The sequence below is a fragment of the Bombus huntii genome, chromosome 2, assembly GCF_024542735.1.
Source record: "Bombus huntii isolate Logan2020A chromosome 2, iyBomHunt1.1, whole genome shotgun sequence".
NCBI classification, from domain to species: domain Eukaryota; kingdom Metazoa; phylum Arthropoda; class Insecta; order Hymenoptera; family Apidae; genus Bombus; species Bombus huntii.
Genome location: NC_066239.1, coordinates 15,534,733 through 15,549,675, shown reverse-complemented (window position 1 = coordinate 15,549,675; position 14,943 = coordinate 15,534,733). Strand labels below are relative to the sequence as shown.

The 14,943-nt window shown below is 45.7% G+C and overlaps 1 protein-coding gene across 2 annotated transcripts in view; it reads right to left on the bottom strand.

Annotated features, from left to right (window-relative positions):
• Window positions 1-14,943, bottom strand: part of LOC126878093 (zinc finger protein basonuclin-2-like) — a 264,566-nt gene that overhangs the window by 174,771 nt on the left and 74,852 nt on the right. For both annotated transcript variants that reach the window (XM_050640542.1, XM_050640543.1), the window contains exon 3: window positions 468-570. In XM_050640542.1, coding sequence (XP_050496499.1) covers window positions 468-570 — 103 coding nt within the window. The remainder of the gene's footprint in view (window positions 1-467; window positions 571-14,943) is intronic.

Genomic DNA, 14,943 nt, shown 5'->3' with positions numbered 1-14,943 from the left:
GGAATCCTGGCCGCGAAGGGACGCCGCTGGTCATCCTCGGAAAATTGAATTTCGTCCCTGAGGGCCAGCCGGATGAAGTATGCTGACAGTTGGAAAATTTGCGTTTAACCGGGTGCACGCGATCCCAACACGGAAATCTTCGCCGACCTCTTGTTGATCGAGAATGGATCTCGGACTAGGAGACACCGCTTTGCCACGGTTTCTCTTGCACCAGATTTTTCTTAGGTTCGAACTTGATTTGGGTTAAAAATGGATTAAAATTTGGCGCAGTTGGTGCAATTGGTTAGTACGTTTTCTATTGGTTTACGACGTATCGTCGCGTCATAGTATAATATTACTGAGACTGCGAAAGGTGCAATCTGAAGATTCTAACGCACCTACCTAGTTTGCGTATGAATTATCGACGATCAAGATAAACCCACGTTTCGTTTGTTTCGTGTAAATGGTAAAAAAGTAGTAGCACTCACCGTGTGGCACCCATCCGTGGTGGCACCTGTCGCAGTAGCGGATATGTCGCTTCCCTGGAGTGAACGAATCGCAGGAGCATCCATTGATAGTGCATTTGATAGACTGAAATCAGGAAAGAGCAATGATTAACATAATCAAATAAAAAGATTACAATTGATTAAAATAATCAAACTTAGTGAGACGAGCTTCAGAAGTAAGATCAAAAAGACTCGATTACATTTTCTAAAATTACAATCACGATGGTTGAACACAAATTGCAGAAGAGTCCAACCCTGTAACAGCGAAGCATCGTTCGAGCACTCCAGTCGTTCGTTAGGGCGGGTAAAAAGGCGGAAAAGAGAAAAATAGATACGAAACATCGTTGTAAGGGCGTTGTACGGTACGGTAAAGAGGAGATAGAATTTTATTCGTCGACTTTTCAGCCGGGAGGAAATATCCCGGACAGTTTGGCGCGGATTAAAGGATCGTTGCCACGGGCGAGCAGGAAAAAAGGGGGTGTGGTATTTTGAGTGACCGTTTGGCATAACGCCACCCCAGAGGAAGCTCGTAAGAGACGGGGCTTCGTCGGATTTTAAGGAACCGTGAATATTTTCCGCCCTTCGGCACGAAATTAACCCCTTGGGAGCCACCATCCAATCCTGCCCCGCGGCTGAAAGGAAGGCGAACCTCCTGGATCGGGTATTACTTTATGTACGCAGCAGGAAAGTTTATTTTCCGCCGTCGCGAGTTACCTGCAGCTACTGCCGTTGCAGTCGAAGCGATAGAGGGACAGAGAGAAAAAGGAAGGCAGAAGAAGGGAAAAAGAAACGTTAATTCCTGCTGCTCTCTTCCATCTTTCATGCGTTTGAAAGTTTGCCCGAGAACCGACACGGATCTGCACTAAGGCGAACTTTGGATCCTTACTAAACGGACGCCCTTTTGCCTCGTCGAACGTCATTTTCATCATAGTTCCGGCTTGTTGCAGCTACGTGAAATCCCTGGCAAAGTTGCAACGGATGAGGAACCGGGAAAACGCATTTAGCGGCGCAGAAACTTTGATGTTAATTTCTTCTACTAGGTTTTCAGCACGCTATAAAAATTACAGGAAGAAGAATTCCAGATAACCAACGTCGTAACTGTCACGCGGAGCGTTAAACCAAAGAAACCATAATCCCATCAGACGCGAACCCACCCTGCCGAACCTCCAGCGAATCGTCACTCCCCATTTAAGGGGTTAACGCAATCTTCCTTACCCTTGGCTGACGAGAAAGGGGTCCATTTACCTATACACGAGCCGTTTCACCAAAGAAGAACGAAAGGGAATACGACGTTGCGTACAAGTTCCCCGTTGTCGTGGTGTTATGACGTTATAGCGTTACGACGGCGTGTGCCGCTAATATAAAGACAAATGAAGCGACAAGCGCGCAGCCATCGTCGGCCATGTGTCTTTATCCAGACAGCGTCCCGTGGCTTCGCGGGAAATCTTCTGTCGTTGGGAAACGAAGCGAGGTCGACCAGGCTGGCTGACAAAATTTCATAGCCGGCAAATTTTATTAGCTTCGCAGCGGGTTATTTATTCGGAACGAGCGACAGATTATATGGCGATGTTAGCGGTCGCCCGTGCCACGCGGAAGGGGAGCTCGTGAAACAAAGTCCCTGCCACGCTTTTTATATCCGAACCGGTGACGCCATGGAATTAGCTTTTCGAGTTAATCTAGCTCGCTTTGGAATTTAAATGGGCTTTAAATATGCGCTCATGCATACGCCTGTGGACTTTTGTAGTTGGTTTCTTATGGCAAGACCAAGATGGGGAATATCGTACCCCGTAAATAATGCGAAGCTATGTTGTGGTTCGCAGGTTTGTCGAGGCACAATGTATACAACGTGGTTTTCTCGCAAGGACACCAATTTCCGGTTGTCACCGACATTTTTTTTCATACCATTTACATTCGCGCACCATTTCATCCCGCTATCATCGCGTATGAAAGACAACAAAGTTTTTACGGGCCACGAGATATTTATCGTAGCTATCTCTTTACCACCGAGCTGTCAGCTTATCGTCTCGTTCCTCCGCTTGATTTTAACGACACACCTCGTTTAAGAACATCACGAACAGCTGTACATTTTTCGCGTACCGATTAGGTCGGTAACGATCGGATTTTCGTCATGTGCAACGAAACCAAAGCGAAAGAAGCGTCTAGATTTTGGGACGATCGACCCCCGGAGCGTTTCGTCTCTCGACAACGAAATCCAACATGCTCGCCGGGGCCAGAATTGTAATCCAAGCAGGGAACAAGCGTATACCAGCTAGTTGCAGCGATGGCCATTACAACATATCAACGAACGATAATTAATTGCGCGGATATGGATTACACGAATTACGCGAACGTATATTTCCAATCAATATCGCCAGCGATACAGCGTGGCAGCGATGATGATTAACATTATAATCGGAACGGACCACCGGCACAGTCCCACACAATGCAGCCGCGTATTGTTAAATATAACAGAGCCGTGGATACGTGGCTCGGCTATCGTTTGGAATTCGTTAACGAGCGGAATGGAATTACGTCAGTGATGCGTCGATAGCTGACTGTGAGAGCATTTGTCACAGTGAAACGCGGAGCTATCCGTGCGAGCCGACTGTACGAGAAGAATAACGTTACCATTGTATTTTCATGCTGTTGATATTTTTCCCTGTGATTGATTGAAAGATTTTAATTTCCCATTGAATCGTACGAAATATTCGATGAAATCTCCTGGTATGGCTTTGCTTTGTATTATTTTCAATACGAAGGTTCGTCGAAGTTGCTTTATAATGCTTAGGCGACGTTAGGGAGAAATATCGTATATCTTTTCGTATCTTATCGTATATCGTCGATTCCTTTTTTTTCGCAATTTTCCCAATCGAACAATGTCTCAAAGAGCTGGCGGTTAAAAAGAGCTACTATCGGCGTTTCACACTCGAAGCGTTCCACCTCGCAAACACTCATCGAGGGTAGCTAACTCGGAATCGACTCAATGGCCACTCTCCGCGTCGATACATCCCAATTTCCCGCTCTTTCGGATCAAATCCTTTCGCCGGACGAAACAACAAGTCCAGACACGGTTCATTTTTCAGCAGCGAAACCGAATCGGATACTTTACCTTGAAGGCAAACGCACTCGTGGCTGATCTGGCTAAAATTCAGCGAAACTCTCCGGTTGGAATTGCAGTCGATTTCGGCCCGTTGATCCCAAAGAGATAGAGAGATGGGAACAGAGAGATAGGTGGAGGCACGAAAGTACGAAAACTCGACAGCACTCGAGGACGATGACGTGGGATGCGATATGCCGGTTTGCATCGCGGCCAAATCTCTCGGCAGATGTGTAGTAGGTTCGTGTTTAATGAACGGGGCTAATCTCCCCATTCGAAATGCAACGCTAACAGCGAACGCGAGGTGGCCACGCAGCAGCAACCGGGCAACTCGTTCATCGTTGCAAATTAATTTGACCAGAGCGCGAATTAAACCTCAAGTATAAAGCTGGCGAGCGGCCGCGTCGACGATGCAACCCCATTAATGAGTTCGAGGATTTAAGCTGGGTCTATGCGTTTCGCTGATCCGATCCATCGCTCCCTTCTGCGCCACGCCGCGCCCAAACGCGTGTCCAAACTTTCAGCCCACGCGAGCGTCCACTCTCGCCTTTGTACGATTACGTACGGTTCGTATTCTATTTATGAGATTGTCACTGATGACGAAAATTTTCGACTAAGTCAGCGACTGGAAAGGTGGACTATCTTTAATTGATTTATACCATAAAAGAAGCAAGCAAAGAAGAAAGAAACTTGGACCGCATCCCCTTTACGCGCGACACGTGCACGCGCGATTTAAACGTTGTGGTAGCGATACGACGCAATTGGCATCCCCTCGATCAGAATGCGGCACGCGTGTCGATGTCAGGGGGTAAACGCGGTGGAATAGAAAAAGGAAAAAGCGGAATTTCCAACGGCCGTACTTTATCCCGGCACGCTTCACGTGTGTGGCGGAATAATGAAATGCTAACAGCCTGGGCTGCGTTTAGCATATTGTCGCGGCCACAATGGCAATTTGCGTGATATATCTAGCCGTTTTCTCGGGACGCGTTCAAATGTAGCGGAATTAACTGGCCCTCCGAGCCGCCACCGAACTGGCGTATATTCCGACGTGAAGCTGGCGTCTGCCAAAATTCCAATAATTCTCAGGAATTTTTCTCTTTCTTCCTTGGTTTTTTATCAATGAACGACAAAATCCCAAGAAGAAAGATGATAAATACATAGACGACAAGTTAACGTGTTCGTCTGAAACAATACTACAAAGAAAATATCGCCAACTAAGGTAACTTATTCGAGATAGTAATTCATCAAAGACGAAGGAGCACGTAGCGGTCCGATTAGTTCTTTCTCCGAGAGCAAAGATTATACTTGGCGTCGCGGAACAAAGGGATAGAGAAGGGAATATGGAAGGGTGAGAGGGTCCTGCGTGGACGATAAATATCGCGGCCGGCGACGACAAAATATCGCGAAATAAGAAAGGCTCTCCGGCGGGGTTGACAGACGGCACCCTGAGGAGCACTAAGTCACGGCCTATGCTAACTTTCTGCCCTGACCGCCCCCTCTCTATTTCCGACCGATGAAATAATATCGCCCCGATTGCCAGCCTTGATCCATGTAGCGTGAAACGTCCAGACGTTTGCCGAGGGATTCTTCGAGAGCAAGTCGCCCGCGATAATCGCCAAGGGAGATGTATCGCGTTTGCTGCCTCGCAATCCTGTTTCCTCCGAGGACACGTGGTTTATCGTGAAACAGTTTTGGCATCGTTTCGAAGATCGCTTGTCTGGAAGATTTTCCAGGGCTGGAATAGCTTATCGAGACAAACGCGTGGAAAAGATGACGGGTTTGATGTAATGCGCGACTTTGTCGGCCAAACAGACCTGTAAGACTTCACACTGTAGTCGAAGAACAAGTTTAATTTTAGATTTAATCTACTTGGTTCTATTGTAACCGTAAAAAGATAGTTGCGCTTTTTAAGGGCGTGTCAAAGGTGTGTTTCAGAAAACTAAATAGCAAATTCCAATGAATCAGCGCGACTCAAGTTATTAGATTCGATTCATTTAGTCATTCTAGAGAGGAAATTGAACAATATCGATTAACACCTGTGATCTTTACAATTATACCGGACTATAATCTCAGCTTGTGCGATTAAATGGTAGATCTCGATCAAAGAACAGCATGCGAAACGCAATGACCATTAAATTACTTTCACGTTAGTGCTACTATTACTGTAACAAGAAAAATAGAAAATACAAATTCTGATGGGAATGAAACTGATTATGAATGCAAGATCATGTAAAAGAAAGTATCGGTTTAAAGTTTTCATTAGAAGGCGCTAATGAGTAAAGAAAATGGTACGGTCGATATCCGCGGAAACTGGCATCCACGCTGACTACCGTGAGCCTCAGTCATTTAGAAACGTGACAAAAACCATCGAGTCGACGGGAAACGGTTCTCTCTAACGACGATAAGTAGAGAAAAAATGCCGGATTCCTCCTGATTTTCTCTTTGTTTCCGCACGCACAGACAGGTAGCGGTAAGGCGGGCAGAGTTTTTTAAATCTCATTATTACAGCTGCCGGGCAACGCGAAAAATAAGCAGCGCTCACGACGGCGCTGGAGAACTTAATCCGACGGATTTAGCCGTGGAACGATTGCGCGTGCATGTAGCTTCAGCATCCCTATCTTTTTTCCTTTAACGCGATAACAGAGAACAATAACGCGCGGAGATTAGCATCCCCCAGCCGGAAACGCCCTCTGGAAATTAACAAGTTTCCCAATTTCGCAGATCTCCGATGCTCTTTCCATTCGCTGATGTAACGTGAAAATACTTTTCGTCCGAAACTTCGTAACTTCTATTTCGCCTTTCACGTCCAAATCGATACGATCCATACGAGTATCATAAAAGTAGTATCGCGCCGATTTCGATTCAAAATGCTCGTAGTGAATATGATGTGCCTTGTACCAGATATAACACGAAAATTCATCGAACAGCTGATCTACAACACTACAGAGTTCCAAATCGGAGCACAACTCACTCGGATAGAACGTGCCAGGCCATGGGCGCAATTTGGCAAAGAAATACCATAATAATAACGACGATCGTCGTCGTGTTCGTCGCCGTTGTAACGCGATATATCGAAAGAAACGGTCGAGGAGAGATACTGCATTGCAGCACAGCTGCCCGCGGCAAGGATCGTTGCGAAGATCTCAGAGCCCATCTTCCCCCGACGAAGGCGGCCAAAAAAATGACTAGACGTTTTAATAGAGCGAGTTTTCATCTATCGTCCCTATTCATCGGCAATTTCCGATTGCGTCGCCGTCCCCGGGGGAGATCGATCGCCATTGTCTCGGGCCGAGCCGCGCCGCCTCCGCTACGCTCCGACTTTTCATCCCAGCGGCCACACCTTGCGCCGCGCCACCCGATTCTCCATCCGTATCGTTCCACGAAAGTCAAGCATAATGCCGTAATGGACGATGGACAGGAAACGCTGCCGTTACACGCGACACGTGACACTTTATACTTGCAATGGCCTGTCGAGGATGAATTTTCATGGAAACGACGATAGGAATTTGCGAATATCTCGAAGAATATCGCAAAATCTTGAAATGCAGCGTTCGAAAGAGCATTTAACGTTTATTTATTTGTAACCGTTCGATCGTAAAGCAGGAAATTAATTTTCTTAATAATTTATCGATTACGAGGCGTATGACTGGATTTATTTTCACACAATCGTTCAATTTCTGTGTATCGCATTTTCTGATCAACGCCGAATCCTTGATACCTGAACCATCGATATTCGATTAGAACAGACCGTAAGATTCGCGCGAGAACCGATTTTTATAGAAAGAGCAATTTCGAACGATGTAACACACTTATTTCAAAATTTCGTTCCACGCCAGTGCCAATTTCTGCCTTTCCGCCGGTTCATTACCATAATTGTCATCACCTCGAGAAACTTTACGCGATGGTAGTTCGCAGTTCGTCAATTTCAGCAAGTAGCACTCGAGTCGGTTCGTCGAGACCGTGCTGCCTGATGGCTCCCTGGCACGGGACGTCCTTTCCTGGTAAAATGTGCTTACCGTCTCGCGACCGGATCGTGACTTCGAACCTTTCGATCGGCTACGCCCTTCTAAGGCGATTAGATACTGGCCAATATCGTGGATGACGATTACACGCGTTGACGTGACGAGGAAAATTTGAAAAATCCGATAACACGAAGATATTTCCTTGTTAGTTTCAGAATGGGCACCGTGAACCATACTTTGACGCCAGAGATTGTCATTCAGAGACCATTAGATATGTGGCGGCATACGACCACGGAACTTTGCAACGGCTTCGCCACACAAAGTGCTATACCTTCAAAGCGTAAGGTCGACATGCCTAACGTACCATCGATATACGGTTCTTTCGCCGAATATTCGGAAGATTGCATAAGCGACAACTGTCGCGGACATCTAATAAACGCGTGAGTAGTGGGGATGTCGAGGGGTAACAAAGAAAAAAATCCGTTTGATTTCGAACAAAAGATTCATTCTGCCCCGAGCTGCGAAGTGCGAAAGGTTTCGCGTCATAGCGAAGCAAACACAATTCAAAATACGTGATTATTAACTCTTGATTGTTAACCCTTTAACCTGCGATTTACGTTCGAGAAATTTGGCCCGAAAACTATTATACAGGGTGATTGGTAACTGATGGTACAAGCGGAAAGGGGGTGATTCTATGCGAAAAAAGAAGTCGAAAATATAGGATAAAAATTTTTTTTAATTTTTTTTTAATTTTTCCATCGAAGTGCACGCGTACCGAGCGAAAGTTCAAAGTCGATTTTCTCGAAAACAAAGCCTCGAACGAAAAATTTTTATTCTATATTTTCGACTTCTTTTTTCGCGTAGAATCACCCCCTTTCCGCTTGTACCACCAGTTACCAACCACCCTGTATATTATATTTGGCCTAATCGTCGTACTACGAGCCATGCCCGTAATGTTTACGTCTGGTACGATCATCTACTATGGGCTATGCCCGTAATATTTACGTTTGGTCCGATCATATACTACGAGGTATGCCCGTAATATTTACGTTTGGCCCGATCATCGTACTACGGGCCCGTAGTTGTAAGGGGTTAATCGTTGATAGTTGATCGCTGATAGTCAATCGCTAATCGTTAATTGTTGTTGATAGTTAATCGTTAATCGTTAATTGTTGATCGTAAATTGTTGACTGTTGATTGTTGGTTGTTAATAGTTTAATAAACCTTTTTTGTTGAACATCAAGCGTATTTCTCGCAGGCACCTTCACCAACAACCACCTCAGATATTACAAAGTACATATTGCTAAGCAAGGGAATACGATAAATCAACGATCCAACGTAACACGTGTGGACAACAATCCCGAACAAAGGAGTTGCATTAGATTTAAGCGGCGAGGAGAAAGGCCCGCGATCGAAAGGAACACGTGTCAGCGGTGGCAAATAAATAATAAGCTGGGTCGATTATGGAATTCCATCGCGCGGCTGGTGCGAACGACTCGTGTCCACGGAATTCCCGCGGTTCGAGCAAGGACTCGGTATTGAAAGGTCGTCGATAAATTGTGTTAAGCTACGCGAGAATATCGATAAGCGAATAGGTGAAGCGGAAACGTAGACTTGGAACGGATCTCCGACCTGGTTGGTCTCCTAGGTAAGTTTCCTAACAAAGAAATTGTCTAATCTTGCGGAGGAAGCACGAGGAAAGAGACAACTGCAAATTTGTCTTGCCATAACTTCGTCTGAGATTTTTCTACAAATTTCTAACCACGTTATTTATCACACTTGAAATCTTAACTACCGACATCAGCTACGTTCTAAGATTTTCCTCGAGTCAGGTCGTATCTTCGGACAGTCGATCGGAGATCTGAGTATCTCGAAACGTGGCTGTTCTCAGGGATTTCGCGACGATTGCGCCAAGGTTCATGGCACGTATTTCGAATAAATCGGAATTTCAAAAGGACATTAAAGCCGCGAGACCTTGTTCACCACGACGACCATATATACTCGACCCCCTTCGTTTCCTGACTTATGAACGCACTGCGGTCCTGAGTTCTCGCGCTGTCTTCGCGCGCACAGCCGCAACGCCGTCACGCTGTGCTAAACGAATAATAAACACGTGTACGTCTATGCGTAATAGAAGCGACTGCGCGCATACTGTTCAATTAGACGGAAATCGCTTGGAAAAGTATACGATACCTGGTTTAAAGAATCGGATTCGAACTGAAACGTTCGAGAATCGGTGATTTGTAAAAATGTTTGTTCGATTTGAAATGTTAGCATGTCTAACGAGTAACTACGAGATGTTATTGGAGAAAGAGCAGGATAGAAGTGGTAGCATTGTAATTATCTCGCAAGTATAGTAATTTCTGTCGCGTTATATTGATAGGTTTAAGTTCATTATCGCGCTAGTTTAACTAGATTTCGAATTTAAGTCGATTACATACCAGTTTTCTGTACGGTATAATTCGATGTAATTACCTGGTATGCAATTGATAAATAAGTAATGCAAATAGATACAACTTATTATAAATACATGTAATGAATCATATAATTAATAATACAGATTAAGATACATTAAGCACGATACAAATAACAAATATGTATGCTTAAAAGGTAATCAATTATTCATATTGTAATTGGATTACGATACCTCCACTGGATTATATTTCCAAATAAATTTTCGTCTGTACAAAGTTCCCGCTGCTAAAGTTTTGTCGTGAAATTATGCTAAAGATAATTAATTGCAATAATTCAATCGATTAGGTTTTCCACAAAACCAACTAAATTATCGCTACCGTTATCGATAAATCCTGAATAAACTTTAAATCTGATAAATCTTTCGCACGAAACATCCAGCCATCGTAAATTCCTGCATCGATCGTTCTTCACTTCATCGAAGAAATGTCACTTCAACGGTCGAGTATCCAAGAAAAATCCTACCTTAACGCGCAACAGCGTGTATCATTTACAATCTGCTATCTTTACTTTTATCAAACCTACCCACTCCACTGCCAAACTCAACCCTTGCGGGAGAAAACGTTCGTTGAAATACCATTTCGAAAAACATGCATCCAAGAACCACACCTTAATTTCTCGCTTATGAGAACGCGAGTGATCAAGCAGATCGCGAGAGGAGGTATGCAATGGCGATCGGTGATGGTGATTTTCGCGAGCTGGTGGACCGCGGGGTCGGAGGGTCGGGCGTTTTCGGCCTGGCCCGTGACGGCAACCCCGTTGGGGCCGGTCGATGCTTGATATATCGGCTCGTAAAAAACGCCGGGAATAAAATATCTCCGCAGGATCTCGGGGCGAAGGTCGGCGTCGCCGAAAGGGCCCCTCGCCGCGGCGCACCGCGTTTATGGGTGACCGGGTACACGGACGCGCGGCCCTCGCACACGTACCCATAGGTGCGAACATTGTTAACAAGTCCCGTATTTTATACACCGAAGCAGAAAACAACCGGCCGGCTGCCGGCGAAGAGATCTCTGTGGACCAGGGGTGCTCCGTCACCCTCTTTCCGCGGTTTCACCGTGAATCCTAAATAAGATGAACCTAGGGATTGGTCCAAAATTGATTTCATTCGCGTGGCATGTTGTTTACACAACAACTGCAACTTCCATATCTTTGTTTCCGCGTGCGTGTTTCGAAAGGTAACGATTGGTTCGATCTAGGAAGACGAACATTAATTATAATGTTTCGCAAGGATGAAATTAGCTGTTACCTAAAGGTAGCTTTAGAGAGTGACGACACTTTATTTGGAAACTTATGCCAAAGCTTTCTTAGATTATAGTTTTACATTCGACTTTCTTAAGAACTACCAATCTGTGCTATTCATATTGTAAAAAATTCACAGCATGTCGGAGGATTTCAATGTTGAAATTCCATAGCCTACGCGCTTCAAATACCAACGAAACTATTTTTCCAAGCAATTCGAAAAGAATTCGATAATACTGCTATCGGGTAACTTAGAAATCCAAAGAACCAACTTCGAACCTATTTACCGCAACTTTCGCGATTCAACCTTTAAAATTTACGCCTCGGTTGATAAATCTGTTACTTTGAGTGTTTTAAACGCCGTGGCTAGTTTTTCTTTCTGTTCTTGCTTACTTCGACTATTTTGTCCACTTTAGTTCTCGTCTGCTTGCAATTTCCAACACGTGCCGCAACGCTTTCGTCGCACCTCGATGCCGGATAGAAAAATTGGACACTGTAATCTTCTGAAACTAGAGGAAGAATATAAAGTGGAATATCGTCGTGGTCGCGATCGACTGGCTAGGCCCGCGGGTAGAAAGCTCGGGACGCGCTTAGAGCACATCCAGGTCGGCGGGCGCATAAATCGCACGAGCTCGAGCGCAAGCGGTCGCAGCATGAAACGCGGTCCATGTGAATAATTGTAACATAAATAAAAGGTCGATCGCGGCGACGTCCATTAACGCGTGTTAAGGCGACGTTAATCCACTGAAACGCATTTAAATTTCCACGCTTATGTCCAGCCCACGGACAATGTAAATAATTCTTGATCGATCGGATATCGATTGCCGGCACAAGAGGACGATCGTGCATTTACATATAGATAGCGCTGTCAATGTAACTTATTACACCAATAACCGACAGATATATCAATTTATCCTCGTTTCGTCTCTTTCTTTCTTCCTCTCCCTCTTCCTTTCTATTTCCATTTCTATTCTTTTATTTCACACGATACCTTTTTCCATATCGATAAAGCGTAACCACGCGTTCTCCAATGTTACTGGCCACTGTTCAATTTTACGCTCGAGCAAATACCTCATTTGCATTTCACACTTACACTTATTACTACGCGATTCCTCTTTTGTTTTAACAAAATAGATTCGTATCAAAGAAGCAGATGTATTTCGTATGTTTTATGATCTTCATGCAAGGATGAGCTGCAGGTGTAGCTCAAAGAGATCACGCAAGAGAAGACAGAATGAAATTGAGAACCCTGTTGGTCGGCGACGATATTTTCAAAGGCTGTTGCTCGACCAGCCATAATTCCAAGCATAAACACCGATTTGGCACGAGCACCGTGTCTCAACGCGTTGTGGAACAATGAAAACTGTTTACCGTGATTAACTCCTCGCACGAACGAGAGCGAAAATCCGAGAGCGGCTCGTTGTCGATTCACACGTCACCGTTCATATGCGAACGAAGAAGTTTAAAAAATCGATGACTCATAGCTAAAAGGATTCGTGCGTTTGGGAAAAAAGAAGGTTGGCACGTGTAGCTTCTTAATGTAAAGTCGTAATATACGCGTGGAATAAAGCAATTTGGTAACATATAGTCTATTCAGTTCGATTTCTGCTGGAGTTGTAATTTTTTACGTATCTTTCTACGCGGATGCAATGTGGAGAAAGGAAAGTGGTTTACTTGGAGTAACGCGTCGTGCCGATCTACGCTAATGACTGGTGCATAAGTATACCGTCACCGAGCAACGTATCGTGAGACCAATGTCCTTCGAGCCGTTTTGTTATTTAGGTTGCTGGCGTAACGCGCGAACATTAATTCATTAATTAGTGTCGGTGTACCTTATGCGAATACGAACGAAGACCGCGATATTACTCGTACGTTTAGTCGTCCTAGTGATTCGTTGTTGTTCGTTACTAGACTACGTTACGAGATCTAGCGATTGCTTATCGAATAAAAACAACATTCGTATAGAAGAAAAATCGTGGTAGATTTTGTGTAATGGAACACAAGTTCCTTGCGTTTCTTTTAATTTATCATCGTCGAATGGTATTTATGGGAGAAAAATCGAGTCCGATAAAAAACATCGTTAAAGTACTGTACTCGATTACTCGAATACATAAATTACAAAGAACAATCAACTCGAGCACGCTTGAAACCAACCCCCAGCTCTCCCTTGGTACATCGACACCGCGAATCCTCCAGAAACAGCTCGGCTAGTCTTCCGGTATCATCGTTGCATCTCGAAACGCAATTTTACACCGCGCGTAACGATCGTACTCGTTACGTTATCCGGACCGCTATCCGGAACGCCACAAAGTCAGGCATATCGGTCGGTGCATCGTTGTGTATCGAAGAACGGGGAGGAAAAACTCGTCGATCAACGACGAGCCAGATGGGGTGGTTAGAAGAAGACAGGACGACGGGGTTGCTTCGAAAGAACGAAGAGAAAAGAGAAGGAAAGATGGTTGTCCAGCGAGCCGGAGGCCACGGCACAGGAGGATCCGCGCCACTTACCGTCGATTCGCTTTATTTTACCGAGGCGCTTCCGGATATTCCCCGCACGTGGTGCTCGGTCAGGAGGTTAGGTTAAGGAGCAGCGGAGGCACTCGTTGGTCCCCTCCTTCCGCCGGTGGCTCCAGGGGATGGATGGAAAAGGGTTTCACCGACGACGGGGCAAACGAGTTCGGTTCTGTTCGGTCTACTCGGGACGGGGTGGCGGTGGAAGAAGCGGAGGAGGAGGAGGTGGGAAAGGTGGAGGCGGAGGATGGGGTGACGATGGCAGAAAGTAGGAGGACGACGAGAAGCGAGAGAGGAGTGGACGGCTGGCTGGAGAAGAGGTTAAAAGAGGGAAAGAGGATAGAGTGGGTCGGAAGGGGATCGCCGCTGCCTCCTGCACGCTGGCCCTCGGGGGCGGCGTATTGATCCGGAGGCGGCGGCGGTCATCCGGCCGCTAATTAAATGCCAATCGCCAACCTCATCCCCGTCAACTTCCCCTGCCACTGTCTCACCCCACTCTCGGCTCCTTTATCCACCAGCAGCACCCCGCCCTCAAACTACACTCGATTCACCCTCTACTTGTTCGGTGCTGGTCTCCTGCGGACCAGTCCCTTTTCAACCCGTCCACCACCGCCATATCCTGTCCGATATCGCCATATCCTGAACCTAACTCTCACGGTCCTCGCGACCACGCATACCATCAGCCTTCGCGATATTTTACCGCGATACCTGCATTACTTTTATCATGTCGATCGCGATACTTCGATGATTAGATGCGTAAGGATATTCTTCACGAGTGCGAGATCGTTGGGAATACTGCACATTCGTTAAGGCGATGATCGAACCGGACAGTTTTTCAGTTGATATTCCAGACACACTGTTTCAGACACTTACAGACGAAGAAAAAACTAGAAAAGCAAGATTGCCACTAGGTACAAGCTTTTCGTCTCCTCGTGATTTACTCGCGCAATTCTCGCGCAGCCGGCGACGAGGTAAACCAGTCACGTTCGGCTGGAGTTTGGAGGATTGCAAAGGGATCAAAAGAGAAAGAGAGACAGGCAACGGGTCTAGATAGCCAGAAGGGATCAGCTGTGCTCTTCCGAAAGCGGAGTCCCATGGGAAGTCAATCAACCGACCTTTCTTCGATCGCCGCGAAGGGGTGACTCGCGATTCCGATCCCGCAGAAAATTCCGTTTCA